Source organism: Malaclemys terrapin, chromosome 2, assembly GCF_027887155.1.
Source record: "Malaclemys terrapin pileata isolate rMalTer1 chromosome 2, rMalTer1.hap1, whole genome shotgun sequence".
NCBI classification, from domain to species: Eukaryota; Metazoa; Chordata; order Testudines; family Emydidae; genus Malaclemys; species Malaclemys terrapin.
The window spans coordinates 88,185,256-88,212,720 of record NC_071506.1 but is presented as its reverse complement, the minus strand read 5'-3'; the positions used below and the strand labels follow the sequence as shown (position 1 = coordinate 88,212,720).

The 27,465-nt window shown below is 42.5% G+C and overlaps 1 protein-coding gene across 1 annotated transcript in view; it reads right to left on the bottom strand.

The window, feature by feature from the left end:
• Window positions 1–27,465, bottom strand: part of RAB31 (RAB31, member RAS oncogene family) — a 96,672-nt gene that overhangs the window by 26,759 nt on the left and 42,448 nt on the right. The window contains exons 2-3 of the mRNA XM_054017989.1: window positions 24,493–24,572; window positions 18,761–18,842 (exon numbers count right to left, since the gene is read on the bottom strand). Of these exons, the coding sequence (XP_053873964.1) occupies window positions 18,761–18,842; window positions 24,493–24,572 (162 nt within the window). The remainder of the gene's footprint in view (window positions 1–18,760; window positions 18,843–24,492; window positions 24,573–27,465) is intronic.

The window sequence follows — 27,465 nt, the reverse complement described above, 5'->3', positions numbered from 1 at the left end:
TACACCTGGTTGGTCATCAGAAGCAGTTAAGCTCTACCAGGAATTTAAATCTGCTGGTAATGAACAGGAGGCTGTTAGTAAGAATAAGGAATTCATTCAACTGCTGGATCAAACCCAGTGCGCTTGATGGATAGAGACAGTCACAAACATGGTCTTTACTTGTTCTAGCTGGAAAGCTTAGCACACCATCAAAAGACTTTCTGGAGATTCCAGCCTCAGCAAAAAGGAGTTTCCAGTCACTGCAAATGTTATCACATCCCAACCAGTGGCTAATGGCCACGCACAGAACTTGGATAAATCTTTCAGTTGTGCAATCAAAACTGAGGTTACAGAAAGGTGGCATGCTCTAGTGTGGATTCAAACTTGAGGCTCCTTTTTCAGACAAAGAGCTGGACACAGCCATAATGCTTTTGAAAATGGAAAGGCTCCAGGTCTGAATTATAATCATATAGAGGTCCTACTTCACTTAGGCCCAAAAGCTGGCTGCTTTGGTTCTTCAACCAATATTCCCAGGACAACTGCATCCTAAAATTCTGGCACAGGGCATAGGTCATAGCCATTCTGAAACCAGGAAAACCTATGGCCTGGGAGAGTCTCCAGGATCGACCAGTTGATCACGATCAACCGGTTGGTGACCACTGATTTACAGCATCAAAAGCACTCTTCAGTCTTCACCCCGACCTAAAAACTCCTGCCCAGGTTTCTTTCAGGTCAGCCAACATGCTTTCAGGGTATGTCGACACTGCAATTAGACAAAGGTGACCAGCCAGCTGACTCAGGCTTGTGGGGCTCCAACAAAAGAACTGTTTAATTGCAGTATAGATGTTCAGGCTTGGGCTGCAGCCCAAGCTCTGGGACCCTCCTGCCATGCAAGATACTAGAGCCTGGGCTCCAGCCCAAGTCCAAACAGCTATATTGCAATTAAACAGCCCCTTAGCCCAAGTCAGCTGGCATGGGCCAGTCCTGAGTTTTTAATTGCAGTGTAGATATAGCCTAAAGGAGCAGCTTAGAGTTTTTTGTCTCTCCTCAGTTTCTTTGTGTTCTGCCATTACAATCTCTCTCTCTCTCTCTTACACACACACACACACACACACACACACACATATACACACACACCCTACCCAAAACAATACTTGGCAACAGCTCCTGGGTAGGTTCACATACTCTTTGTCTCAGGTAGGACTTATGCTAACAGTTATGTTAATTGAAAGGTGAGTCCACACCTATCAGTTCACAATCCCATAACAAGGTTTCACCTAGTTCATAACAATATAAACAAAGCCTCAAAATTTGTTTGTTCTTTAAGAGATGGGGCCCCTCTGTTCTCATCTTTTACTTCAAAAATACCAGGAAAGTCAAGGCTGGTCTTCCCTAGTTTCACTGGAGGACTTCTTGCAGAGGTCTTGTGTGTGTTGTGGACTGCCATACCTTCATCAAAAGAGTTGAAGGTTTAACAAAGACATCTTTTGTCTCAAAAGCTCATTAGGCTTTTGGTTAACTAAAAATCCCTTCCCCATTCAATCACTCAGTCTCTTGTGATGTCATCATTTCACTAGTTCTACAGTCACCACAGAGTCTTCAAGTGTAGACAACACCTGAATTCCTAAATGTAAAAAACAAGAACCCTTCCCCACCCCTTTTTTTGTTGGTTTGTTTTTGCAATAAACTATTTCAGCCTTCTTTGTACATCCAAATAAAGTAAAAAAGGTCACAAGCCCAAACTTTTTTCTCTGCAGGTCACACTGAAAAGAGTATTAATAGCTCTTTCATCTGTTAGATGCCACTTTTTAATAAAAAATAATAATAAGTGGGTTTCAAATTAGAAGGTAAGTGCTCTAGTGTATATTTTAGCCATCAGCATTTGGGAAGTGAACTATCAATGGTGGACGTAAAACAATTCACCTATATCTGAATAAGAAATTCATTGAGACACTCAAACCTATTTATTCACTAGGCCAGTGTTAGGAAACTGACCATTCTATACCTTCACAATTATTTTAGTATACATCTCTGCTGGGAAGATCTTCTTAATGTGAATCTGCAGTGATTTTTGCTACTGCCTTAACTACAGAAAAATTCACTTAATCAGACTCTAAGGAAGTTACAAAAATTGCCATTTTGAAAAGACTCCTGGAAAATGTTTTGAAAATACCATTTATATGAATTAGTCAATGGTATAATCATGATATTTTAATGATAAAGGTGGCTTGATAAAATATACCTTGCAACTGGAGACACAGTGTATAGCAGGAAGTTTCCACTATTAAGGTAAATTCATTCATTTAATATTCCCATTTCTTGCAAGGCTGAGTTCTCCAAAAGTGCCACAGAAGCACACATTGCCTCTGAAATTCCCACTCCTATATTCCAGTTGTGACCTTCTAGTCTTAAGAACTTCCAGGCTTGCCAGCTTTACCAGCTCACAATATGGTTATTTCCTTCATTATTTTATACTAATATTTTTTAGACATAAAGCATTTTAAAAAAAGAAAAACAGTAGCCTAGATTTAAAAAAAACACAAGCTTAAGTTTTAGGATCCTAAATATCTATTTAGGCACATTTTAAGTGATCTAGTGTTCTAGTATTTTTTGAAAATAAGGTCATGTATTGGATTTAGAAGCCTAATTTTAAACTCCTATTTGAAAATCTTGCCTGGTGATTTTACCATGTTTCACATTAGCTCAAGTTATTAAAATAGCACACTTTATTATAGTTTCCCAAGATCAGTGAGAGAAAGCTACATTTAAACCATTTCATTAAGAATCTGAAATGGGCTAGTAATCTTATCATCATAATCACAGCACAGAATACTCTAACAGATGAAAAGAAAATTAATCTAAACTTATTTTGTCGCTGCTTTCAAATCACCTTATAAAAGTGTTATAAAAACACTATGGCATAGTACCGCTAATGAGACTCAACTACTAGGAAACCAAGATTCCCTCTCTCAACAAATTAACAGAATGTGCTTTTCTCCATTAGAAAACATGGAAAGACACCTTGTAACAATAAATAAATCAATAAAGTAAAAAAATGGTTCTTTGGAAAAAATCTTCATTATTTTATGCAATAATGGACCTTTTAAAAAGTGTAAATATTTTATCAGAAGCACTGATTTTGAAAGCTTACAAATATATATATTCAGTATTATGCAAATGATTATTTTTGTGTTTTTCTAATAGTAACCTTTCCAGAAATGACTTTTTAAAAGTCTTCTTGGATCTTCTCCTAGCTTAATTACCGAAATGAAATACTCATGCCAAATTAAGTATGAGAATACAGAATACTAATGTGCAACCTGCCAAGGACAGAGACAGAGGCCCAAAATGAGTGACAGGAAAAATAGTAGTGCATGAAGCTTTAAATCATGTGGGATTAACTATTGGAAATTAGCATTTTTATAGCCATGATTTCATGATTCTGCATTTCTGATTCTAATAATTTACCATAAAGTTGAAACCTACAAGGGGCCGCATCCTGCAATGCATTAGGGTAGCTTTATCTCTGCTCCTTTGGTGGAAAGCTGCCCCAAAGACAGTATGACCAGTGAGGCCACTCTAGCTATAGGCAAGCCAGACATCTGCCTAGAATGGGAGATTTGGCCATGATGAAGGGGTGACTGGGCCAAACCTGAGTGGTGCTGTGACTCTGTGCACCAGATCACAACACTACTCTCTTAAATTTGGCCCAGCTGCTCTTCTGCCATGCCTAAGGCTGCAGATTGCCTTGAGCAGCCTCTGTTAACCAGTCATCAGAGGCTCTCCTCCAGTGGCACAGAGCTGCTATACTGGTTCCTACACCACCACCCCTTCTCCCATGGAGTGGCTAGGGAAAAGGGGAGTGGCCAATGGTTTCCTACACTCTGGCTGCAGGTCTGGCCCCTGGTGTGTTGGCAATTTGTATAATTTAGGGCATCACTATCGCGGCTCTAACTTGTACAGTGCAGATCAGCCCAGAATAAGGGAAGAGCAAAGGTGGCTTTCCTAAATCCCATAAAAGCTTTGGTGCATATCCTGAGCAGTGATTAAAAAAAGCTCAGTAAGTGAGTACAACGGTAGCTTTGTAGTGCTCCTTCAGTCTCTCCATTATCCCTCAGCTTCTTCCATGCTAAATGTCAGTGAGGTGCTGACTCCACTAACAACAATTCCAAGCATCCCTATGGACCATTTTAATATTTATTTATAGGCATTTCTATTGCAATCTTCACTGTAGTATCTTCACTGCAATGTGGTAGCTGGGGGACAGAAGCATAGGGCCAGATTCTCCAGTGTGACTAATTTATAGATTCACAGATTATAAAACCAGAAGAGGCCATTGTGATCATCTAGTCTAATCTCTTGTATAACACAGGCCATAGGACTTCCTTGAATTAATTCCTGTTTGAACTGCAGCATATTACATATGAACTGCCGTATCTAGTGAGGTCTCACAAGGGTCAGTCCTGGGTCTGGCCCTGTTCAATCTTTTCATTAATAACTTAGATAACCGAATGGAGAATAAACATATAAAATTTTCAGATGACACCAAGTTGGGAGAGGTGGCAAGCACTTTGGAAGACAGGATTAGAATTCAAAACAACCTTGTCAAATTGGAGAATTGGTCTGAATTCAACAAGATGAAACTCAATAAAGACAAGAGAAAAGTACTTCACTGAGGAAGGAAAGACCAAATGCACAACTACAAAATGGGGAATAACTGGCTCAGCCGTAGTGCTGCTGAAAAGGATCTGAAAGTTATAGTGGATCACAAATTAAATGAGTCAACAATGTGATGCAGTTGCAAAAAAGACTAATATCATTATGGGGTGTATTGTATAACTGTCCCACTCTACCAAGGAGCCAGAACTCTCAGCACTGGTAAGGCCTCAAAGAGTACTGTTTCCAATTCTGGGAGCAACACTTTAGGAAAGATGTGGATAAATTGGAGAGAGTCCAAAGGAGAGCAACAAAAATGATAAAAGGTTTAGAAAACCTGACCTAGGAGGAAAAGTTAAAAAAACTGGGCATGTGTGGCCTTGAGAAAAGACAACTGAGGCAGGGGACCTGGTGACAGTCTTCAAATATGTTAATGGTTGTTATTAAGGGGATGGTGATCAATTGTTCTTCACTGAAGGTATGACTAAAAATAATGGGCAGCAGTGGAGATATGGGTTAGATATTAGGAAAAACTTTCCTATTGTAAGGGCAGTTAAGCTCTGGAATAGGCTTCCAAGCAGGGCCAGCTCCAGGGTTTTTGCCGCTCCCAAGCAGCCAAAAAAAAAAGAAGCTGCGATCGTGATCTGTGGCGGCAATTCAACGGAAGGTCCTTCGCTCCGAGCGGGAGTGAGGGACCGTTCGCCGAATTGCTGCTGAATAGCTGGACCTGCCGCCCCTCTCCGGAGTGGCGGCCCCAAGCACCTGCTTGCCAAGCTGGTGCCTGGAGCCGGCCCTGCTTCCAAGGGAGGTTGTGGAATCCCCGTCATTGGAGGTCTTTAAGAACAAGTTGGACCTGTTCAGGATGGTCTAGGAGGTTTAATTCATCTTGATTCAGTGCAGGGAGCTAGGCTGGATGACCTCTCAAGGTTCCTTACAGCTCTACACTTCTATGATTCGATATCTTCTAGAAAAACATTCAGTTTGATTTTAAGATTTCCACTGATGGAGAATCTACCACAACCATTGGTAAATTGTTCCAATGGTTAATTGCCCAAACTGTTAAAATGTTGCACCTTATTTCTAGTCTGAAATTATCTAGAGTAGACTAAAGAGCCTTTTATCAATCACCATCACATTACTATTCCCCGTGTAGGCACTTATAGACTGTGATCAAGTCACCCCTTAATCTTGTCTTTGTTAAACTGAACAGACTGAGCTCCTTGAGTCTATCACTAAGATATGTTTTCAAGTCCTTTAATCATTCTCATTGCTCTTCTGGGAGCTCTCTTTAATGTATCAATGTCCTTGAATTGTAACACCAGACCTGGACACAGTATTCCAGTAGCAGTTGCATGAATGCCAAATACAGAGATAATTCTGTCTATAGAGTTGGTGTATCCAGCCTGTGCCAGGGGAATTCTTCTGTACTACACAGCCAAAGTAGAGACTCCTATGCCACCCCTTGTTGACTGGGAAATGGCAGAGCAAAAGAGGCATGGCTGGAATGTCCCCTACTCTGCACTAATTCTGAACGGCCATTTCGGACTTTTACAGCCATTAACAACCTATGTAGCATAGAACAGCACTCAGCTTTCCCTTACTGATGACAGTGTAAGTGGCAGGTGCAACTTGTGAATCACACCGTGGATAATGTGGGAGATACAAGTGGCACTTTGGGCGGAGAGGCCCTGGAGGAAAAACCCTAGCAACAACCACACAGAGTCAGCAGGAGTCAGTCAGCATTTCCACACAACTTCCAACAGCTGCTAACTGGAAGGGGGCAGCAGAAGAACTTGCCACCCCATTATAAACTGCATTATTATACGTCAGGCAGTAGGTGATCATTCCTTTGGTCTATGTTGCATCTAAGGGTACGTCTATACCCAGCCGCTAGTTCGGCGGCTGGCAATCGAACTTCTGGGTTCGACTTATCGCGTCTTGTCTGGACGCGATAAGTCGAACCCGGAAGTGCTCGCCGTCGACTGCGGTACTCCAGCTAGACGAGAGGAGTACTGCGGAGTCAACGGGGGAGCCTGCCTGCCGCGTGTGGACTGAGGTAAGATCAAACTAAGGTACTTCGAACTTCAGCTACGTTATTCACGTAGCTGAAGTTGCGTACCTTAGTTCGATTTGGGGGGTTAGTGTAGACCAAGCCTAAGACCAAACAGAGGAACTGGAAGCAAACTAAAAGGGGCTAAATTCAGCAGGTGCCCTTTCAAGCATTTGCAAATGTCTCTAGAATCACAGGTTGAGTATCTCAAGCCTAGATTTTCCTTTTCATTCTTGTCAACTTATTCTCTGAATACTTATGTCTTACCCAAGGGGGCTAAGCCAGACCCCTTAGCTATACTTCAGACATTGCCCAGATCGGTTTATTAGAGCAGTGTCTTGTCTTCTCTGATGCTATGGCCCACCACAGAAATACTGCACAAGTTTAAAATCTTAGGTGTTGGAGAGGAGTTATGGAAGAGAAATAGAAACAATAAGTAGATTATCCTGAAGTGTAAGCTTCTCACACAGACATTGTAGGGATAGGAAATTCCTAACATTCTCAGCTGGCAAAGAGTGAATGGAAAATGTTATGCATGCATGCCATTCACAGATATGATTTAGCATTTTATAACCTTGAGTAGTTTTCTCTACATACAACACAGGGCTGTAATTCTAGTACTAAGGAAACTTTTAAAAATAGTTGCATGTATCAGTATTTTACAAACATTTGAAAATCAGCAGATGTCACTCCCACAAGTATTACTCATCTTCTTCTGGACCCAAAGTTCAACAGGACAGAAAAAAATATTTAAGAAATCTTTATAGGTGATTGGTAGTCTATCAAACCAGTCCAGCATTTTCTTTTCTCTTATTGATTTGTCAAAATAGACTGAAAAAGCCTCTTATTCACTCATATACATTGCCTCCAAAAGATGAGAGTTCTTGCAGTAAAAGAAAAAATATACAAGCATTTTAGGAGAGCCCCTAGGGGATATTTAAAATAAGCAGAAAACAAAGCTTTGAAATATTATAGAAATGACATGGTGTTCAGCCCTTATCAAGATCAGTCATTAAGTGAAACATCTAATGACATTAAATTTTGATTCTGAATTATTGTTCTTTGGTAATCTGCATGTGAGGTTTTTTGGTTTTATTTAAGTTTAATGAAAATATATATATATATATACACCCACACACTTCAAGGTAGTTACCTGGCTTTATGATCAGTCTTACAATGCTAAATGCCATGTTGTCTTTATTTGCTTATTTATTTTGATGACATTCCCTCCTCTCCCCCACCCCAACAAAATAAAATAAATAAATAAATAACATGAAATTGTGACAGAACTCATCTGTTGTCCTACCTTAGCAGCAGCTGTTAGAAGTCTGCATAAATCTGTATACTTGCTATGGCAGATATGGCTTGTTAACAATTAACAATATGCAAAGTGTACAAAAGGTGAGAGCTGCTTTCTAGAGAAAGGACAGAAAAGGTCCTAGTCCAAAGCCCTAGGGGCAGCCTAGTTCAGGTTATGTCTTCACTGAAGAGTTAACTTGAGTTATCTACATTTGAGTTAGGCCATCTTGCGTGAGAGTGGTCACGACATAGCACTAAAGCTAAACAAATTGGCTTAACATCACAGATTGTGTTAGCAGCTGACAAGTGCTCACTTGAGCTTTAGCCTATACCCCCAGACAACTTGAGTTTAAAGGACCACAGTGCTCAAGTTAAGGGGTTTGCATGAGCATGGAATTCAAGTTAGGGGCAACACTTCAGTTATAACTTGAGTTAATTCTGCAATGAAGACAAGCCCTTAGATGATTATTATGTTTGAGTTACCAATAAAGCTAAAGTCCAGGAATGGGGCAAGTCTGAACTCTAACTCAAGGTCTGTGTATTCTGAGGATAAGTTATTAACTAGGGCCCAGATCTTTATTTAAACATTGATTTCAATGGGAGTTAGATTTATACTTTCCAGGCTCTGGCGGAGCAAGAACCCTGTCGCCAAAACCCTGTTGCTGTAAAGGAGTGCAAGAGACACTATCTGATTCTCTGTTCAGAAGAAAGCCAGAAGTGTCTCAGCAGGTGGGAAAGAAGTCAAATGAGCTAGTGAAAGTCTGTAGTTTAGTGCATAGTGCTGCATTATTAGGAAGGCAACTGAGTGAAAGCAAGGTTCTAGCTCAGGGGTCGGCAATGTTTGGCATGCGGCTCGCCAGGGTAAGCACCCTGGCGGGCCGGGCCAGTTTATTTACCTGCTGATGCGGCAGGTTCGGCCGATCGTGGCCCCGACTCGCCCCCATTGGCGAGGGATGTGCTGGCCGCGGCTTCCCGCCGCCCCCATTGGCCCAGGACGGCGAACCGAAACGTTGCCGACCCCTGTTCTAGCTTCTTATTCTCTATTCTTATTCTTCTAGCAGGCAAAAGGGAGGAGGACTGGAAAGGTACAGTTTCTCTCCAACACCCCCTACTGGATGTCTATGAGCAGGCAGTGAAATCAGGGAATAGAATTTTGCTAAGTGATGGGAGCAACCAGTAGCTAGAAGTTGAAGCTAGACAAATTCAACCTGGAAATAAGGTGTACATTTTTAATAGTGAGGTTAATTAACCCCTGGAACAATTTACCAAGGTCTTGGTGGATTCTCCGTCACTGGCAACTTTTAAATCAAGATTGGACATTTTTCTAAAAAGATCTGCTCTAGGAATTATTTGGGGGAAGTTCTTTGTCTTAAATTATACAGGAGGTCAGACTAGATAATCACAATGGTCCCTTCTGGCCCTGGAATCTATGCACACAGTGTGAATAGCGACTTGTGGGTGGGGGAGAGAGTGGAGAAGAGGTCCCTGTGAGTGAAGGGGTGAGTAAAAGCTACATCCATTTGTATTGGTCTTTTTAGCCACTTATGAAGTTATTGCATATGGAATTATGAAAAATCCCTGAGCATGAATTCTAGCTGGGCTTAAACACCTGGATGCCCTTTTACTAAAAAACAGTAGCAAAAAAGTGTAGGCATGCATTTCCTTGTCTTGGAAACATAGCCTTCTGGCTGTCACAATATTCGTCAGGCTGGCAAAATGGAAAATTGGCAGCAGCCCAAGGCATACAGACAAAAACATTGTAATTAGAAACTACTTATGGCATCACAGACTGAAATACACACTAATAAAAACATCCTTAGCTAACTTGTGAGGAGATTGTTTGTAGGGGGGCAATCTTTGCTCATGCTAACAAAACTGTCATGAATTTTAGCCATGCAGTTCAGGGCAGCAATGTAAGTTTGATGAAAAGCACTAGAAAAAAAGACAAGATGGAGGGAAAGTGACACTCTGGAAAGTGGAATAAATGGGATGATTTGACAACATGTGATCACAAAGAAACTGGGACATCAGAGATTGATACTTAAGCAGGGAGAAGTAAAGGGATGTTTTTAAACGTGCTGCTGAGGTTTCAAATCCTCCTCACTAGAAAGGGAAGGATGGCTCAACAGCTCTCCTTTTTTCTGACAAAACAACCTACGCTCTCCTCAATAAGTGGTACTAGAAAGTCATGCAGCGCTGCCAGACGTCTCTCTAGAGGCTCAGCGCATCCACTGTACAACAAACTGAGAATTCATTCCCACCCCCATCAAGGCAGGAAGTCTGCTTCTGAACCCCCATTTGCTAACATATCATCATCATCATACTGCAAAAAATGGTTGTGGGCTTTTATTAAAAAATTGTATATTAAAAATGCAAATTTAGGAATTGGAATTTTCCCCAAGAATTTTCCATCTATGGTTACTTATGCAGACTCCTTTTATTTTTTTAAATCCACTTAAGGAATTAGGGGCAGAGCTGTGTTGTCAGTACTCAGTCCAAGCTCTGTGGCAGGTTGTTATATGTTAGGCATGGAAATTTCTCATTTTGTTTGTTTTTCCATCTTTTTTCTAAGCTGCTTTGTTCTGACTACACCATTCTCTCCTCCTCCCTCCGCCCCTGAAGAAATGCAGAGATAAACCTTCTTTCCTCTAAGGCAGCTGCTTTGATTGGTCCGGGGTTCTGAAAAGGGAAACTACAGATGCTTTTCACACTTTGTGCTTCAAAGCTGCAGAAGTGGAATGTGAAGCAGTCACTCCGCACTCCTGTCAAATGAGGAGTTAACAGTAACTCAGGCTCTCACAGGCCCTGCAGGGTGGGGCTACGAAAGTAATTGCTTCAGGAACAGGAAGAGAGATGTCTGGGCAAAGGCTGCAAGTACAGCTTGTTAAAATTTTCCAACAGAAAATGCCCTTTTGTCCAATTCAAAACTTGCCACAGGAATGTGTTTATTCTGATGAAATTTTTGTTTTGAAAAAAAAATGAGATATTTTGATAAGGTTGGATCTTATTGGAATGGAGCATTTTGATTTTTCATTGAAATGACTTTGTTTTAAAAATGTTTTATATTATAATTTATATTCTAAAATATACATTTGTAAAAACTGAAATTGTAATGAAACATTTCAACTTCAATTGACCCAAAATGAAATTTTTCAAAAAATTTGCTTTGTGGGAAAGTTTGAAATTTGGCAATTTGTTCTGATTTGGAACTAACACAAATTTTGAAGTTGCAGAATTTCCTGCTAAAAGGAAATTCTGGTTCCCACATAGCTGTAGCTGTGAGTCTGAGTTAAAAGACCCTGTGTTTTAGGGAAATAGCTTTTGTTACGTGTTGACTTTTTCAGTGATCTAGTTTTCTGTGACCAAGCTCTGGCTGGCCAGCCTGTGGGGTGACTGTGCTGAACTGCTTCTCCTGCTTACAGGCCAGTTTTTCATACACACTACGGCCAAAGTTTCCAAAAGTTTGAGCAGATACAAACAGTCATTTGGATGCCCATCTAGTGCCTCAGGTGGGTGCTGGGTACCCAACAAATGTTTAAGTTGGTTTTTACCATATCCAAGTTTCCCGAGTTTCTAGTGCTCAGTAGGATTTCCTAAAGCAGGGATCGGCAACCTTTGGCACGCGGCTCGCCAGGATAAGCATCCTGGCAGGCCGGGCCAGTTTAACTGCCGCGTCCACAGGCCAATGGGGGCGGCGGGAAGCGGCAGCCAGCACATCCCTCGGCCTGCACCGCTTTCTGCTGCCCCCATTGGCCTGGGATGGTGAACCACAGCCAGTGGCAGCCACGATCAGGCGAACCTGCAGATGCGGCAGGTAAAGAAACCAGCCCGGCCCACCAGCGTGCTTACTCTGGCGAGCCACGTGCCAAAGGTTGCTGATCCTTGTCCTAAAGCAGCCATACAAGCATCCTGGCTTGGAAATTACTACTAGGTGCTAATGTTATTACACATGACAAAATTGCATCTGCTAATGAGGTCTGGACACCTAGTGGTGAACAGTCCAAATGCAGGCTAGTTTTAGACAGCATGATGGGAAGAAGATGGGAGAGGATGAGGAGGCAAGAGGACAGGGTAACCACATAGCAAGTGTGAAAAATCGGGACAGGGGCAATTGGTGCCTATATACAACAAAGCACTGAATAACGGGACTGTCCCTATAAAATTGGGACATCTGGTCATTTTACAAGAGGAAGCCCAAACATTGATTCAAATGTCACTGGAGGATCAAAGGCAGAGAAGGAAAGAAGTTGGAGAAGTACAGAAGAAGGACAGAAGGACAGAAACAGGGAACTGCTCCTGAAGATGTTATGGAGGAACAGGCCTGCTGTTTGCTCCTTTAAGATGTGCTACATTTTCTGTAAACTCTAAGGAAGCAAATTAATCTATGTTATGTTCATATTTTTAGTTTAGGCTTTTCAGTGGCCTGATATAGCCAGAACTAGTGCTCAGACAACTTGGGCACAGCCAAATGCCAGCTCTAATTAGCCCTACAGACTTGAGCCCCTGGCGGAGTGCCTGCATGACTATTTGAGTCTGCCCAAGTTTTGAAAATGTTTTGACTTGAAGCTCTCTGTACCAGTTTCTCCATCTGTTAAATAGAGATATTACTTATGCCTTATTGTAAAGAACAGTGAGATGGATGGATGAGGAACAACTAAGTATGGTTGTTATTATTAGCTCCTGTCAGAACTATTGTCTGTTGGTCTTAACTGTCACTTTAGCTGAACCCCCCAGCAGGGCTTTGTTCTGCAGTCATACGCATTTCTGACTGCAGGCACTGGAGGGGTGGGGGAGAAGGAACTCAATCCTTCTGTCTGTTAGAGGGACTGGGGGTGTCCTCCCCCTCCTGCCACTATTTGCTCTGCTAGGGGGAGAAGAGTTAAGTGCAGCTGCTTCTATTCCTGCCTTGCCCTGAAATCTTCAGGGGGATCCATAAGTGCTGGAACTAGGGGTGCTGCCGCACCTCCTGGCTTGAAGTGGTTTCCATCATATACAGGGTTTACAGTTTGGTTCAATGGCTCTCAGCACCCCCACTATACAAATTGTTCCAGCACGCCTGCAGGATGTTGGGACAGTCCATCTTCTTGTACTCTTTCCCCTATTTATATCCGCATGGGAAAAGGCATGGTGGCTTTGGAGGTTGCATGGATTGGAGTGGAAGGCAGGGTGAATAGACCTCTGATTAGAGTCAGATAGAGTGAACCAAGTGCTGATCATTCTGCTTTCTTTGAAACCAGGGTGAGAGAGAAAGCAGCAGAAGAGCTTTCCGTATCAGGGCGTAGACGTGGCAGCAGTTTGGGCAGCTGTGGAACTGCAGAAGGCACCAAGCCCTGATTATAACACACATTTGTTCCCACATTTGGACTTACATTTAGAAGAATTAAGCCAAACCAAAACACTGTTGAGAAAAATATGTAAGTAATTTTGTTGCAGAGAACAGGAAGTGAGCTTGAACACAGATGCAGTTAGATGCAGCGTGATAGGAAAAGTGCATGCTAAATGCCTTATGATGCAATTTAAAAAAAAAAAAGCAAGATACCTGCGTGGAGGAGTTTACCATCTAGTTTCAGACATGCTACAACACAGGGGACAATAAAGAAGATGGGGGAGAAAGATCAGGAATGACACCAGCAAAATTATGCAGTTACTCATTTAGGACAGGCATACATCATGATGGAACAATGGATTGTGTTGTTTGGGGGTTTATCAGCTGTGACAGAGTCAGACTTGACAGCTCTAAAAGAGTAGCTAAAGGCAGGCATATTAATGTTAGAATAGTTAAAGCTCTTTTCCCTATGAACTGAAAGAGGTTACCTCAAGTTAATCATGGACACCTGAATCCAATTAAGGCAGCCTCTGACCTTTGAAAACCTCTTCCAGTGAAAGAGAGGAGAAGCAAACTGCAAAAGGGTTGTGTGCCGTAAGGGGAAAAGGCTTCTCCTAGGTAAAGAGCTGTTTTTTCTATAAAGGAAATCTTGTGTTTATTTCTGTTTGGGGAGGGGGCCTTGCATCCCAGCGTAACTGGGCCCAGAGTGGGCAACTGATTATCAGTAAGGCTGCAAGTTTGTCATGGAGGTCACAGAAGACACGGATTCCGTGACTTTCCGTTACCTCAGTGACTTTTGCAGCAGCCAGTGAGCCTGGCTCAGGAGCAGCTCAGGCAGCCCCTGTGCTAGGCACATTGGCTGCTGCTGGGGCAGTCTCGGGCCCCCGCAGCAGAGTCTGGGTGTGGGAGAGGGCTGAGGCAGGGTCTGGGTGGCGCTTACCTGGGAAGCTCCAGGGAAGTGGCGACATCTCCCTCGCTCAGCTGCTAGGCAGAGGCATGGCCAGGCAGCTCTGCGTGCTGCCTCCGCCCAGAGCCCCGCCCTCACAACTCCCACTGGTTGGGAGGCAGCCAATGGGAGCTGTGGGGGCGGTGCAGGCAGAGGCAGCGTGCAGGGCTGTCTGGCCACACCTCCACCTAGCAGCTGAGCAAGGAGGATGTTGCCACTTCCGGGGAGCCCCCAGATAAACACTGCCTAGAGCCTGCCTCACTCCGTCCCGTGCCCCAACCCCCTGCCCCCTCCCACATCCAAACTCTGCTGCTGGGGGGGGAAAGGCGCGGAGCCAGATAGGGAGCTTGCCAGCCCCGCCACCCACACCCTCCCACCAGCACCAGCAGGGGTCCTGGGCCATGCACCGCTGCCCGTGGCCGTCCTCCCCACCCCCAGCACCCAGGCCATCCTCCCCCAGCACCCGTGGGGCCCCCAGGCAGCCTCCCCCACAAGTTTTATTCACTAGTATTTTTGGTAAAAGTCATGGACAGGCCACGGGCCATGAATTTTTGTTTACTGCCGTGACTTGTCCGTAACTTTTACTAAAAATACCCATGACTGAAATGTAGCCTTAGTTATCAGCATTGGAGGCACTACTCCAGGAGAGTTAGGAAACATATTTTTTGTTGTTTAAAGAACCGGATAGGGCCAACCCTAGGGCCTACCCTGTAAATATCGTAAATAAACCAACATTAAGAATCAAACCTCTGAAGCAGGTGTGATTTACTCCAGGCCCCTTCTCCGCCCCCAATGCCAGAGGGAGAGACATTGAGTTTTGACCCGATGAAAAGTGTGTTGCCACATGTGGCATCAGAGGTGGGATTTGGCACAGCAGACTATCCCAGAATCCATTCTGGAGAATGGATGACACGATGAGGGTGCTGGTGCAGGGCACTGCAGCACAACAGGATGCTACCAGAGTCCAGGTGGCTGCACAGCAGGAGTCTGTACAAATATAGCAGGAGACAAACTAACTGCTGATAAACTAGGCAACATGGGACCAAGCCATCCAACAGGAAGTAGTGTGAGACAGCCAATGCCCTGACTGCTACAAGAGGTGGCCATGATGGAACTCGATCCTTAAAGGCTAGCAGCTACCTACAAAAGATGACAAGTGACCTCAAGGCATATCTCCTCATGTTTGGAAGAACAGCCCTGTGACATTCCTGGCCTCACTCCCTTACTGTGTGGAGAGGACCAGAAGCCCTATTATGAGATGGTAATGGAAATATCCAAGGAGATTCTGATAGATCAAGAGATTCCCTTTGTATCAAAGTTGATGAAGGAGCTGTGTGTGATGCATTGAATACTGGCCCTGTGCACTTCAGTTTACTATCCGGACTGATGGCCTGGTCAAATGCTTCAGCAGAACACTGAAGAGCATGATATAGAAAGTAGCAAGTCAAGATGGGAAAAACTGGGATACCTTGCTAGTCTACCCAATGATTGCTATAAGGGAAGTACCCCGTAGGGTGACCAGATACAAAATTTGTTAGTCTCTAAGGTGCCACAAGTACTCCTGTTCTTCTTTTTGCAGATACAAAGTGTGAAATATCAGGACCGGGGGAGGGGGTGATAGGTTACCTAAATAAGACAATACACCCCTAATATCAGGACATCTGGTCACCCTAGTTATATGGTCACTATCCCTGTGGCATATTGGACATTGCCAAGGAGAATTGGGAGGAACAGTCTAATCAAGGAACCAATGTCACTGAACATGTCATGCAGATGCAGGACAGAATATCCCAAGTCATCCCAGTAGTGCAGGAACATATGGAAAAAGACACAGAAGGCCCAACAAGCCATTATAATTGACAAGCAAGGGCTTAGAAATTCCAGACTTCTGATCAGGTAAAGGTGTTGGTGCCCACGATGGAAAGCAAGCAATTGGCCATATGGCAGGAGCCATACAAAGTAATAGAGGCCAAAGCAGGAGCAAACCATCAACCTATTCAAGCCCTGGCAACACACAGAAACTTATATGGTCACCCTAGAAACACTACTGCGGGAAAATAAGCCGCGGGAATGAGTCAAAATATCTCCAGAGTTACCCCTGTACAGCTTCTAGAAGTTGTCAAGATGATTGAATGAAACCAAGATTTGTTTTCAGAGAAGCCAGCCAGAACCACAGAAGCACATCACAAATCCAGGAGTGAATGTGAAGCTTAAACCATACGGGATCCCTGAGGATAAAAGGGAGGAAATCAGTACAGAAATTAAGAAGATGTTGGAGCAGAGAGCCAAAGTTTTCCATAATTACTGGTCCAGCCCAATCATTCTGGTTGGCAGATGGTACCACGAGGTTCTACAATGATTTCTGAAAATTAAATGAGTTGTCCCAGTTTGTTTCCTACCCCATACCTCAGACAGATGAGCTCATAGACCAGTTGGGAAAAGCAAGATTCTTGTCTACCCTCAACCTGTCCAAAGGCTATTGGCAAATCCCTCAAGCAGAGGGTGCCAAAGAGGAGACTGCTTTTTCTACACCAGAAGGCTTAGACCAGTACAGGTTTCTCCATTTTGGATTGCATGGGGCACCAGAAACCTTCCAACACCTCACTGATAAGCTATTACGCCCATGTGCCAGGTATGCAGCCACTTACTTGCACAATGTGATCATACACAGCCAAGACTGCGGAACAGATCTGAAAAAGGCTGAAGCAGTACTGGATACCCTGAGAAAAATGGATCTCATAGCTAACCCATCCAAATGTGCAATAGGGCTAGCTAAAGCCAAATACCTTGGGTACATCACAAGGAGAAGCGTAGTGAAACCCCAGATGAACAAGTTAAAGGTGATAAAAAGTTGGCCTCAGACAGTAAGGAAGAAGCAGGTCAGAGTGTTGTAGGAATAGTGAGAGTCTACAGATAATTTATTCCCCACTTCATTACCAGGATGCAAGAAATTGTATGCATAAAGGTAGCATGCAAAAGGGCAAGGAGACAACTTTAGGCAGACAAACAGGACATCAAGGCTTAAACTGGCATTATTAGCAGAGCAGAGAAGGCAATGGGATAGTGTGATAAGAAGCTAGGAGCTTGATCAGTTTTCTTACACCAGTATAAATCCACTAGGCCAAATCCTGCTGCACAAAACCCTTCTTCAGCTTGCTTCCCATACCTCTTATGTGTCATTCTGACAGTGCAAAGGGGGCATTCAGTGAAGCCAGCTTAACGGACTACCTGGATTTTGGCCCAGTATAGGGGAATTCTCAGGAGTCAGACCTGGCATACACAAAATACCCCCTTTTCACAACCCTCTCGGTAGTGGTTGTGTCAAGTATGACCAGACACTCAACGGCATTTTTCTGTTTGTGTTTGTACATAATGTGAAAACTTTGGAATGCTGCATCCCATCAAATTCCAAAACTTCAAGGGAAGTTCTAAACATCAATAGGCAGAATTCTACTGATTTTGGTGAAAACTAGAAAACAGGAAGGAGAAAATGTGGGACAGGTGGAGCCCTGGCATCTGGTTAGCAGAAGGAGCACAGCTTCACCCACCATTGTCATAGTCTATAAATCAAAGAACTGGTTGATGACAGCCATTAACGCCATCCAGCATAACAACACCCCTCATTCTCAGCTCTGATAAAGGCCCCAATACAGTTTTAAAATGCTGACACCCTGAATGATTTATCTCCCAGGCAGAAAGAAAAGAAACAATAGTGGCGGGAAATGGGGGTTGGGGGCACAGAATGGGAGGGAAGAATGGGGGTTGTTGGCATACATATGTGCTGGAACTAGGGATGCTGCCACACCCCTTGGCTTGAAGTGGTTTCCATCATATGCAGGGTTTACAGTTTGATTCAATGTATCTCAGCATCCCCACTATACAAATTGTTCCAGCACCCCTGCTGGCATGTGGGGAAGAGTAAATGGGGAGCACACACACAACCCCTGCCATGTGGCAGAGGGGGAATGAGGGAAAACACACAAAGCCCCTGCCTTGGGGGAAATGGATAATGCAGGGGCATGCAAGAAAGGGGGAAATGGAGGCCATACAGAGCTCTGGGCATGTGGTAGATGGGAGAATGGTGGGGATGAAGGGAGGCGTTGCAGGGAGTCCCTCAAATAGAGGGGGATAGGATGGCACACAGGGAGTTGTGGCTGTGGTGTGTTCAACTGCGCTCAAACTATGTGACCCTCTAGAATAGGAGATCAGAATCAGCCCATAAATCAATATACAGACAGAAGCAGAGTTCCACAGGGCTTTGTAGAAGAGGGCAGAGAATTGAAACTTGATCCAGTGGTCTCTGCTTTTAGGCAAGTCATTTAACCTGCTTGTCTCTGTTTTCCCATCTGTGAAATGGGAATAGTAATACTTAGTTACTGAGACATACTTCACAAGGTAATGTGAGAATTCATTAAACATGTTTGTTAAAGACCTGTGAAGATGAAAAGTGGCATATAAGTATTAAATATTATTTTTACAGAACATATCACACAGTGATACTCACCCGCTCCTGACCAGCTGTATCCCAGATCAGAAATTTATGAAGCTCATTCCCACAAGGAACAGTTTTAGTCATGAAGGATGCACTGAAATGAGAAGTACCAACTGTTTGTTATTCAGATCTAAACCCACTGTGAGGTTAACAAATGAAATTCACCAGACCAATATTCCAAATATATCAACTCTAGACTTTGGGCAGGTTTGTTTGGTTAGGCCAGGCCACTTAGGGTGGGGAAAAAGTCATTTTCTGGTACAGCGTCCATTCAATAGTATCCCCTGGATTTATTTATGTTTATGCAAATTAGGATTTCTCTTTTCCTCTGGTGAGGTTTAGAGGGATCCTTCTGGTTAGGCTCAAGAGCACCGGCACCATATGTGCCTGGGGCCCATAGCTCCTTTCTTCTCTGTGCACATGCCTGTCCATTGGGCAGCTGGCACTTCAGGTTCTTTTTGTTGTTGTTGCTGATCCTGGTGAACATCCTCTTGCAAGGAGTGGGATAAGTGTACATGTTATCACCCCACCAAGCAGTGAATGAGTGATTTCATATGCTAGTGTAGAAGACAGGAAAAGTAAGTGACTAGCAACAAAACAACGGAACAGACTATACACAAAGTGTTGCCAAAAGTACAATGTAAACAAACCAAAAAGTCCCGCCCCCGCATCCCCTCCAATCTTGGGCATAACAATGTTAGTTGTTACTTCTAACAATAATAGGTAGAATTTTTTCAGAGGGAAATATGATTTTTCAAAATTGTATCCCTTTAAAAAAGAATGCTAGACATTTATAGGTTTGCTCTGTACAACAGTGTTTGAGCTGAAGGAGGCCTGAAAGAAATTGCCCAGGCTCTGGTAGAATTGTGTTTCTTTCTAGACACTGCAGAACCATTCCTGCAAAGATAACTTTTATCCCTGACATATAAAGAGGCATCTGATAGGATGTGTTTTGCATTAGAAATACACCGGATTACATCACATGGCATGTGTTTTCGAAACATTTTCTAGGAAAGATACACCAGAGGTTCCCTGGATAGCCATCTGTAAATTGCTCAATTCAAACAGTGTTCCATTGGATACAAAAAGATTAAGTAACACAGGAAGAGCAGTATTTTCTTTGGTTATTTTGTGGGTGTATGTTTCCAACTATCATTTTTTTATTATGCAACACTTTATAGCTTTGAAAACAGGAAGTTCAGAACACCAGCAGCTACAGGAGGTCACTAGAATTGTGGATTTAGAACATTAGTTCATCTGGCCAAAAAAAAAAAAAAAAAAACCTTACCTACGTAGTAGTCCTACTTAGAAAACATAAGGCAACAAAACATATTAGCAATATTTAACTCAGTACACTAATGTGACAAAGTTTTTTTTTTCCAAATATACAATCTTTTCCCCCTAAACGTGACAATTATGAAAAGTTTCTATTTTCTTCTCATATGGGTAGAATATCTTTACTTTGATAAAGAATTGACAGTGCTTTAGAACTAAAGGACCACTAGGTTCCCATTAATTTCATCACTATGAGCAAATGTCTTCCTAATCAATACCGCCAGTGATGATGTTCTTCCTTGCCCCCTCCTCTCTGCCCAGTTTCCTCCATTTGTTAAATTCAGTCGTCCAAAACTGTATTGGAATCTGGTCATAAAATCCGCAGCTGGGACTCCAATTGTGCATCCAAAGGCAAAGGTCAACATGTTACAGCTGAAAGCTTTTAGCCACCTCAACATCAAACACAAATAAAGCTTACTCTTCATAAGGAATTTAAAGTAGAATAATTACAAAACAAGAGCAACTGTTCACACCCAAATAATTCGTTCATGGACAAGGTATATTAGCTTCCTCTGCCCTAGAGAAGTCAAGTGTCTTCAACATTTTCCAACTGATGCAGGGCTGAGGATTTGGCCATAAGTGTTGGAAAGAAGAGATCTCTGAATTAAACTCAGTTAAATGACTGACAGGAGCTAGCTTGTGATGCTTTGGATTTAGAAGCTCTGCAGTTTCTGTGAAAAATAGCTTTCAGAGTAGCAGCCGTGTTAGTCTGTATCCGCAAAAAAAACAGGAGTACTTGTGGCACCTTAGAGACTAACAAATTTATTAGAGCATAAACTTTCGTGGGCTACAGCCCACTTCTTCGGATGCATATAGAGTGGAACATATATTGAGGAGATAGATATACACACATACAGAGAGCATGAACAGGTGGGAGTTGTCTTACTAACTCTGAGAGGCCAATTAAGCAAGAGAAAAAAAACTTTAGAAGTGATAATCAAGATAGCCCAGTACAGACAGTTTGATAAGAAGTGTGAGAATACTTACAAGGGGAGATAGATTCAATGTTTGTAATGGCTCAGCCATTCCCAGTCCTTATTCAATCCTGAGTTGATTGTATCTAGTTTGCATATCAATTCCAGCTCAGCAGTCTCTCGTTGGAGTCTGTTTTTGAAGTTTTTCTGTTGTAAGATAGCCACCCGCAGGTCTGTCATTGAATGGCCAGAAAGGTTAAAGTGTTCTCCCACTGGTTTTTGAGTATGATGATTCCTGATGTCAGATTTGTGTCCATTAATTCTTTTGTGTAGAGACTGTCCGATTTGGCCAATGTACATGGCAGAGGGGCATTGCTGGCACATGATGGCATATATCACATTGGTAGATGTGCAGGTGAACGAGCCCCTGATGGTATGGCTGATGTGATTAGGTCCTATGATGATGTCACTTGAATAGATATGTGGACAGAGTTGGCATCGGGGTTTGTTACAAGGATAGGTTCCTGGGTCAGTGTTTTTGTTCAGTGATGTGTGCTTGCTGGTGAGTATTTGCTTTAGGTTGAGGGGTTGTCTGTAAGCGAGGACAGGTCTGTCTCCCAGGATCTGTGAGAGTAAAGGATCATCTTTCAGGATAGGTTGTAGATCTCTGATGATGCGCTGGAGAGGTTTTAGTTGGGGGCTGAAGGTGACAGCTAGTGGTGTTCTGTTATTTTCTTTGTTGGGCCTGTCTTGTAGGAGGTGACTTCTGGGTACTCGTCTGGCTCTGTCAATCTGTTTTTTCACTTCAGCAGATGGGTATTGTAGTTTTAAGAATGCTTGATAGAGATCTTGTAGGTGCTTGTCTCTATCTGAGGGATTTGAGCAAATGCGGTTATATCTTAAGAGCTTAGCTGTAGACAATGGATCGTGTGGTGTGTCCTGGATGGAAGCTGGAGGCATGTAGGTAAGTGTAGCGGTCAGTAGGTTTCCGGTATAGGGTGGTATTTATGTGACCATCGCTTATTAGCACAGTAGTGTCAAGGAAATGGACCGCTTGTGTGGATTGAGCTAGGCTGAGGTTGATGGTGGGATGGAAATTATTGAAATCATGGTGGAATTCCTCAAGGGCTTCTTTTCCATGGATCCAGATGATGAAGATGTCATCAATGTAGTGCAAGTAGAGTAGGGGCGTTAGGGGACGAGAACTAAGGAAGCGTTGTTCTAAGTCAGCCATAAAAATGTTGGCATACTGTGGGGCCATGCGGGTACCCATAGCAGTGCCGCTGACTTGAAGGTATATATTGTCCCCAAATGTGAAATAGTTGTAGGTGAGGACAAAGTCACAAAGTTCAGCCACCAGGTTAGCTGTGACATTATCGGGGATACTGTTCCTGATAGCTTGTAGTCCATCTTTGTGTGGAATATTGGTGTAGAGGGCTTCTACGTCCATAGTGGCCAGGATGGTGTTTTCTGGAAGATCACCGATGGACTGTAGTTTCCTCAGGAAGTCAGTGGTGTCTCGAAGATAGCTGGGAGTGCTGGTAGCGTAGGATCTGAGGAGGGAGTCCACATAACCAGACAAGCCTGATGTTAGGGTGCCAATGCTTCAGATGATGGGGCGTCCAGGATTTCCAGGTTTATGGATCTTGGGTAGCAAATAGAATACCCCTGGTTGGGGTTCTAGGCATGTGTCTGTACAGATTTGTTCCTGTGCTTTGTCAGGGAGTTTTTTTAGCAGATGGTGTAGTTTCTTTAGGTAATCCTCAGTGGGATCAGAGGATAATGGCCTGTAGAATGTGGTGTTAGAGAGCTGTCTAGCAGCCTCTTGGTCATATTCCAATTTATTCATGATGACGACAGCACCTCCTTTGTCAGCCTTTTTGATTATGATGTCAGGGTTGTTTCTGAGGCTGTAGATGGCGTTGTGTTCTGCATGGCTGAGGTTATGGGGCAAGTGATGTTGCTTTTCCACAATTTCAGCCTTTGCACGTTGATGGAAGCAATCTATGTAGAAATCCAGTCTGTTGTTTCGACCATCCGGAGGAGTCCACACAGAATCCTTTTCCTTTCCAAATGCAAGCAAATGGACATCATACCAAAAGGACTAAAGGTAAAAAATCCATTACAATCTACATATCACACAGACTATGCTGAGAGACTGTGTCACACACTCTCAAAGAAACTGTGAAACCACCTGATCAGCATCCTATACAGCAAACAGGGAAAGATTAAGAATGAGCTCTCAAAACTGGATACTCTCATAAAAAATCAACCTTCCACACAAACTTCCTCATGGATAGACTTTACAAGACAAACTTTGCCTCTCTACAAAGGAAAAAGGACACTAAACTATCTAAACTGCTACATGCCACAAGGAGCCACAACAGTAGTTCCCTTAACCCACCCAGCAATACTGTTAATCTTTCCAGATACACTCTTAGCCCAGCAGAAGAGTCTGTCCTATCTCGGGGCCTCTCCTTTTGTCCCTCCAGACCCACGAACATGATACAGTTCTGTGACCTAGAATCCTACTTTCAACGTCTCCGTCTCAAAGAATATTTCCAACATACTTCTGAACAGCATACTAACCCACAGAATCCCCCCTACCAGCACTACAAAAAAAAAGGATTCTGCGTGTACTCCTCCGGGCAGTCGAAGACATCATTTGAAACTAGAAGCTCTTGACAAGTAAAAAGGAAATTCACACAGTGCAATACAGGGACCTAAGAGGCTGTTGGTGAGGGATGGGTGCTACCATGAAGAAGAGGATGACTTAAAAGGAGAGTGGTAACAGAGAAATTAATTTATCTGAATTTATTGGGTCCACGACTCCTAGAATAGGAAACAACAGCTCAGGTTCTGTTCATTTACATTGGTGCAAATATAATTAAATATGGAGTTATTTTAGAAGAGCAGAATTTGGCCTCACGTCCTATCCTGCTTTCCATAAGAACTGAACAATCTGGTCCTGACTTACTCAGGTTTCCTAGTCACTCTAGCACATTGAAAGGGGACATTTAGTGGCATATGTATCATCACCCAGAGAGTAGACTCAAACCTAGCATTATTTATATTATCTCATAGTTGTACTCAGAGCTTAACAGAGGGTAAAAAGCTTCCAATCATGAGTCTGTACAATACAAAACACAGAGTAGTATGTGTGGGCGTGTCAGCTTCACAAATCAGGTGACTGTTCAGTAGTTGTTGAGAGGGAAGAAAGAAGCTTTCTGACTATTAATGGCGAGGCTATTCTAAATGTAAGGAATAACATGAGCAGAGAGCGAGGCAAGAAGGCACACACACACAAAAAGAAAAAAAAGAGAGAAGTTATGGAGTGTGGAGAGCAGAACAGGGCATCAAAGAAGTGAGGGGGAAATGTAGGGGAGTTATGCATAGTCTTGAACATAGGGAAGAGAAGACACTTTAGATAGAAGTAAGATGATGATTTTGGCAGCAGTGAAACATTTCAAGGAAAAGATTAGACAGGGTACTTACCCAATAGTAGGGCTAATATTGTGATCAAAATGATCCTGGACAAATCGACAAACTATACTTGATTTCCCAACCCCAGTATCCTGCAAATGAAAGAAAGAACAATAATAAATTCACAAGGTACAGATATCTGAACTTCAGTAGAAAAATTCACTGATCAGGTGGTAATATGAATTATGATTCTGCCTTTTTTTTTTTAACACACAAAAAAAGAACAAACTTACCCTACAGGCAAGTAGAGCAGATTAAGTGTTTAAAAAGAAAATAGTTCATTAACTATTTTTGTAAGTGTCACCATCATAACTGGAGTTATTCATTTAACTCTTCTGCATTTCTAAAATTCCATCCTTTTACAACCTCACAACTCTTTTTTTTGGCAGGGGCGGGGGAGGGAGTTTACATTAATAAATTGTCACTGATTATAAAAGTTTAAATTTAGCTATTTACTCATTCAAAATAAAATAAAAAACCACTGCATGTTAAAATCCATAGTTATTTTGCTGAGCAAAACCAACTTCCAGAAAATTAGTTTTGTGTGTGTTTGTTGTAAGGATGGACCAAGTAAGTATGCTTCCAAAATAAATAGCTAACAAAGTCTTTTCATTATGAGATAAATAAGAGCCTTTCTCAGCATTTATAGAATGTCTCAGGTGCTTTTAATAAGGTATGAAGCCAAGGACTGAGTGACGTTAACCACCCAAGATATGCAATAATCCCCTAGAAATGCACTTGTAGGATGCATTATGGAGTCTATGAAACTGAACGTATTAATAAAAACAGAAGGACAAATGCCTCAGTGGTTGCTGTCTGCATTGCTATGTGGGAGAGCCTGCTTTCATTACTGGTACCAGTCTCATTCTTCCCTGTCAGTAGGGATAAGTACTAGGAGTACTGCATACGAAGCATATTCAGAACCTCTGGATAAAATAGGGAAGGAAAGAAGTTCCTTGCACTATACCGCGGCAAGTCTTCCAGCCAAAAATGCATTTTCCAGTACTTCTTGACCACTCCATAGAACCTTAAAAGTACAGAGAGATGTAAGTAAATAGGGGGATTCCTTGGGTTCCAGTAGAAATGTACAGGGCTTCTTCTAGACGTTGAAAAGGTATCAATCCAGACCCTTCCATTTACTGAATGGACATTAACAATGAGAGCCTAGGCCCAATCCAACTCATTAAAATGTCAGTGGAAAGACTCCCACTGAGTACACTGAAATTGAATCAGTCCCATGATCAATAAGTTCAATTTGTGTCTAGATTTCTAAAACCATTTAATATATTTTAAAATTGACAGGTTTCCAAATTGAGGCAGGGCAACACTATTGGCACCATACAAATAATACAGAAAACTCGGCTGTGTCTTTTCTGTAATCATTTTTCCAGACCTTAAACTTTTTCAAAGATGGAAAAAACAAATCCACGTATTTAGACTCCCTCTCCCTTGTTTAAATAAAACTGTAATAATCAAGGGTGGGAAAACCTTTCTTACTAGAAAACCATCATTTAAACTCTCATCTCTAATTCAAGGCTGTCCTTACTTAGTCTGCTTCCAAGTCATAATAAATATTCACTCAGCACAGATGGTTGTTTATCTGCAATGTGCAATCGATACACAAAGGTCAAGAGAGAGCAACAGTATTTAAAACCAGCCTAGCAAATTCCAATCAATAGCCACAACAAACATTGCGGCTATTCCCAAAATTCGCCTTCATTATCAATTCCATCTGACGTTCCTGCACAGTCACCAAACCCAGGACAGCACAGCACATTTTAAGAAGTCTTCTGTGGCAACACTGAATAATATAATTATTCCAGATTTTAACCATGCTTTAGAAAACCAAAACGAGCTCAGAGGAATTGCATTTCCCTTTTGTGGAAAAGTTGCTTCTGCTCCAGAGTTTAAAATTAGACACCATCACAGTGACCTGATGCCATCTCAGTGCCATACATATTTATTTCCAGCTGCCTTAATAGGCCAGTAGCAAGTGCAATTACAGCCCAAAAAAAGAGAGGGATTTGGTCTTTGGCAGGACTGTGGCATCTACAAGCTGAATTTGAAGCTTACCTCATTTTGCTAGAAGATGCTAATTCTTTGACCAATTTTAAAGTCTTAGATTTTCCCCACTTCTCAGACATTTACATTAACCAAGCTTTAGCAGTTTCTATTTCTCTTACATCCTTCACAGCAATTGCAGCTAAACCTAGATATATGCCAGCCACCCAGCCTGCATTCAAGTAGCCTCCAGCTTAAAGGCACTCGCTGTCAGTCTGTACCCTTGTGACTGCTTTGACTAGCCCTCAGAATATATTTAGAGCAGTATTTGTGGGGGAGGAGAATAAAATGCTGACCATCATTCAATAGCTAGTTTTAAAACTATCTGGACAATTGTTAATATATTCTCCTGCACCTGTCAAATGGGGCACCCTCCTGCTCCACCACAACTGGAAAGTGGATTGGGATGTGTGAACATTCCATACAACACTCTGGAAAACTAGTAGAAATAGTTTATTGCAAATCAGAGTCAATCAAGTTTACTAAACATAGAGTAGCCATCGCCTTTCAGACAAACCTTGCAGGATTGTTGCAATGAAGCAGGTGGGAGGAGTCCCAGCTTGTGACGGCATCTGCTGCTTATCGGCAAGTAATACATGCATTCCATTAAAATAGTCTCAATACTAGAGCTGTAGAAAATACTTCTGCTACCATCTGCTTTAGGACTTTGCCCTGCTGTATTGCTCTTCTGTCTGTAAACCTTGTTCCCTCAAATCTGGTGATGTTCCTTGTTTTGCCACGAGGGAAAGACCCTAAACAGGATTTATTCAAGCAGGTAACACCAACAACCTTATTCTTCAGTTCACTGAGCTCTGCACTTCGCTGATTTTCATAACTCATGTAATCTGGTTCTTTTGTTTTAGTTAGACTGTGCTGATATACATATTAAAACATACCACACACACCAGATGGCAAATCATCAGC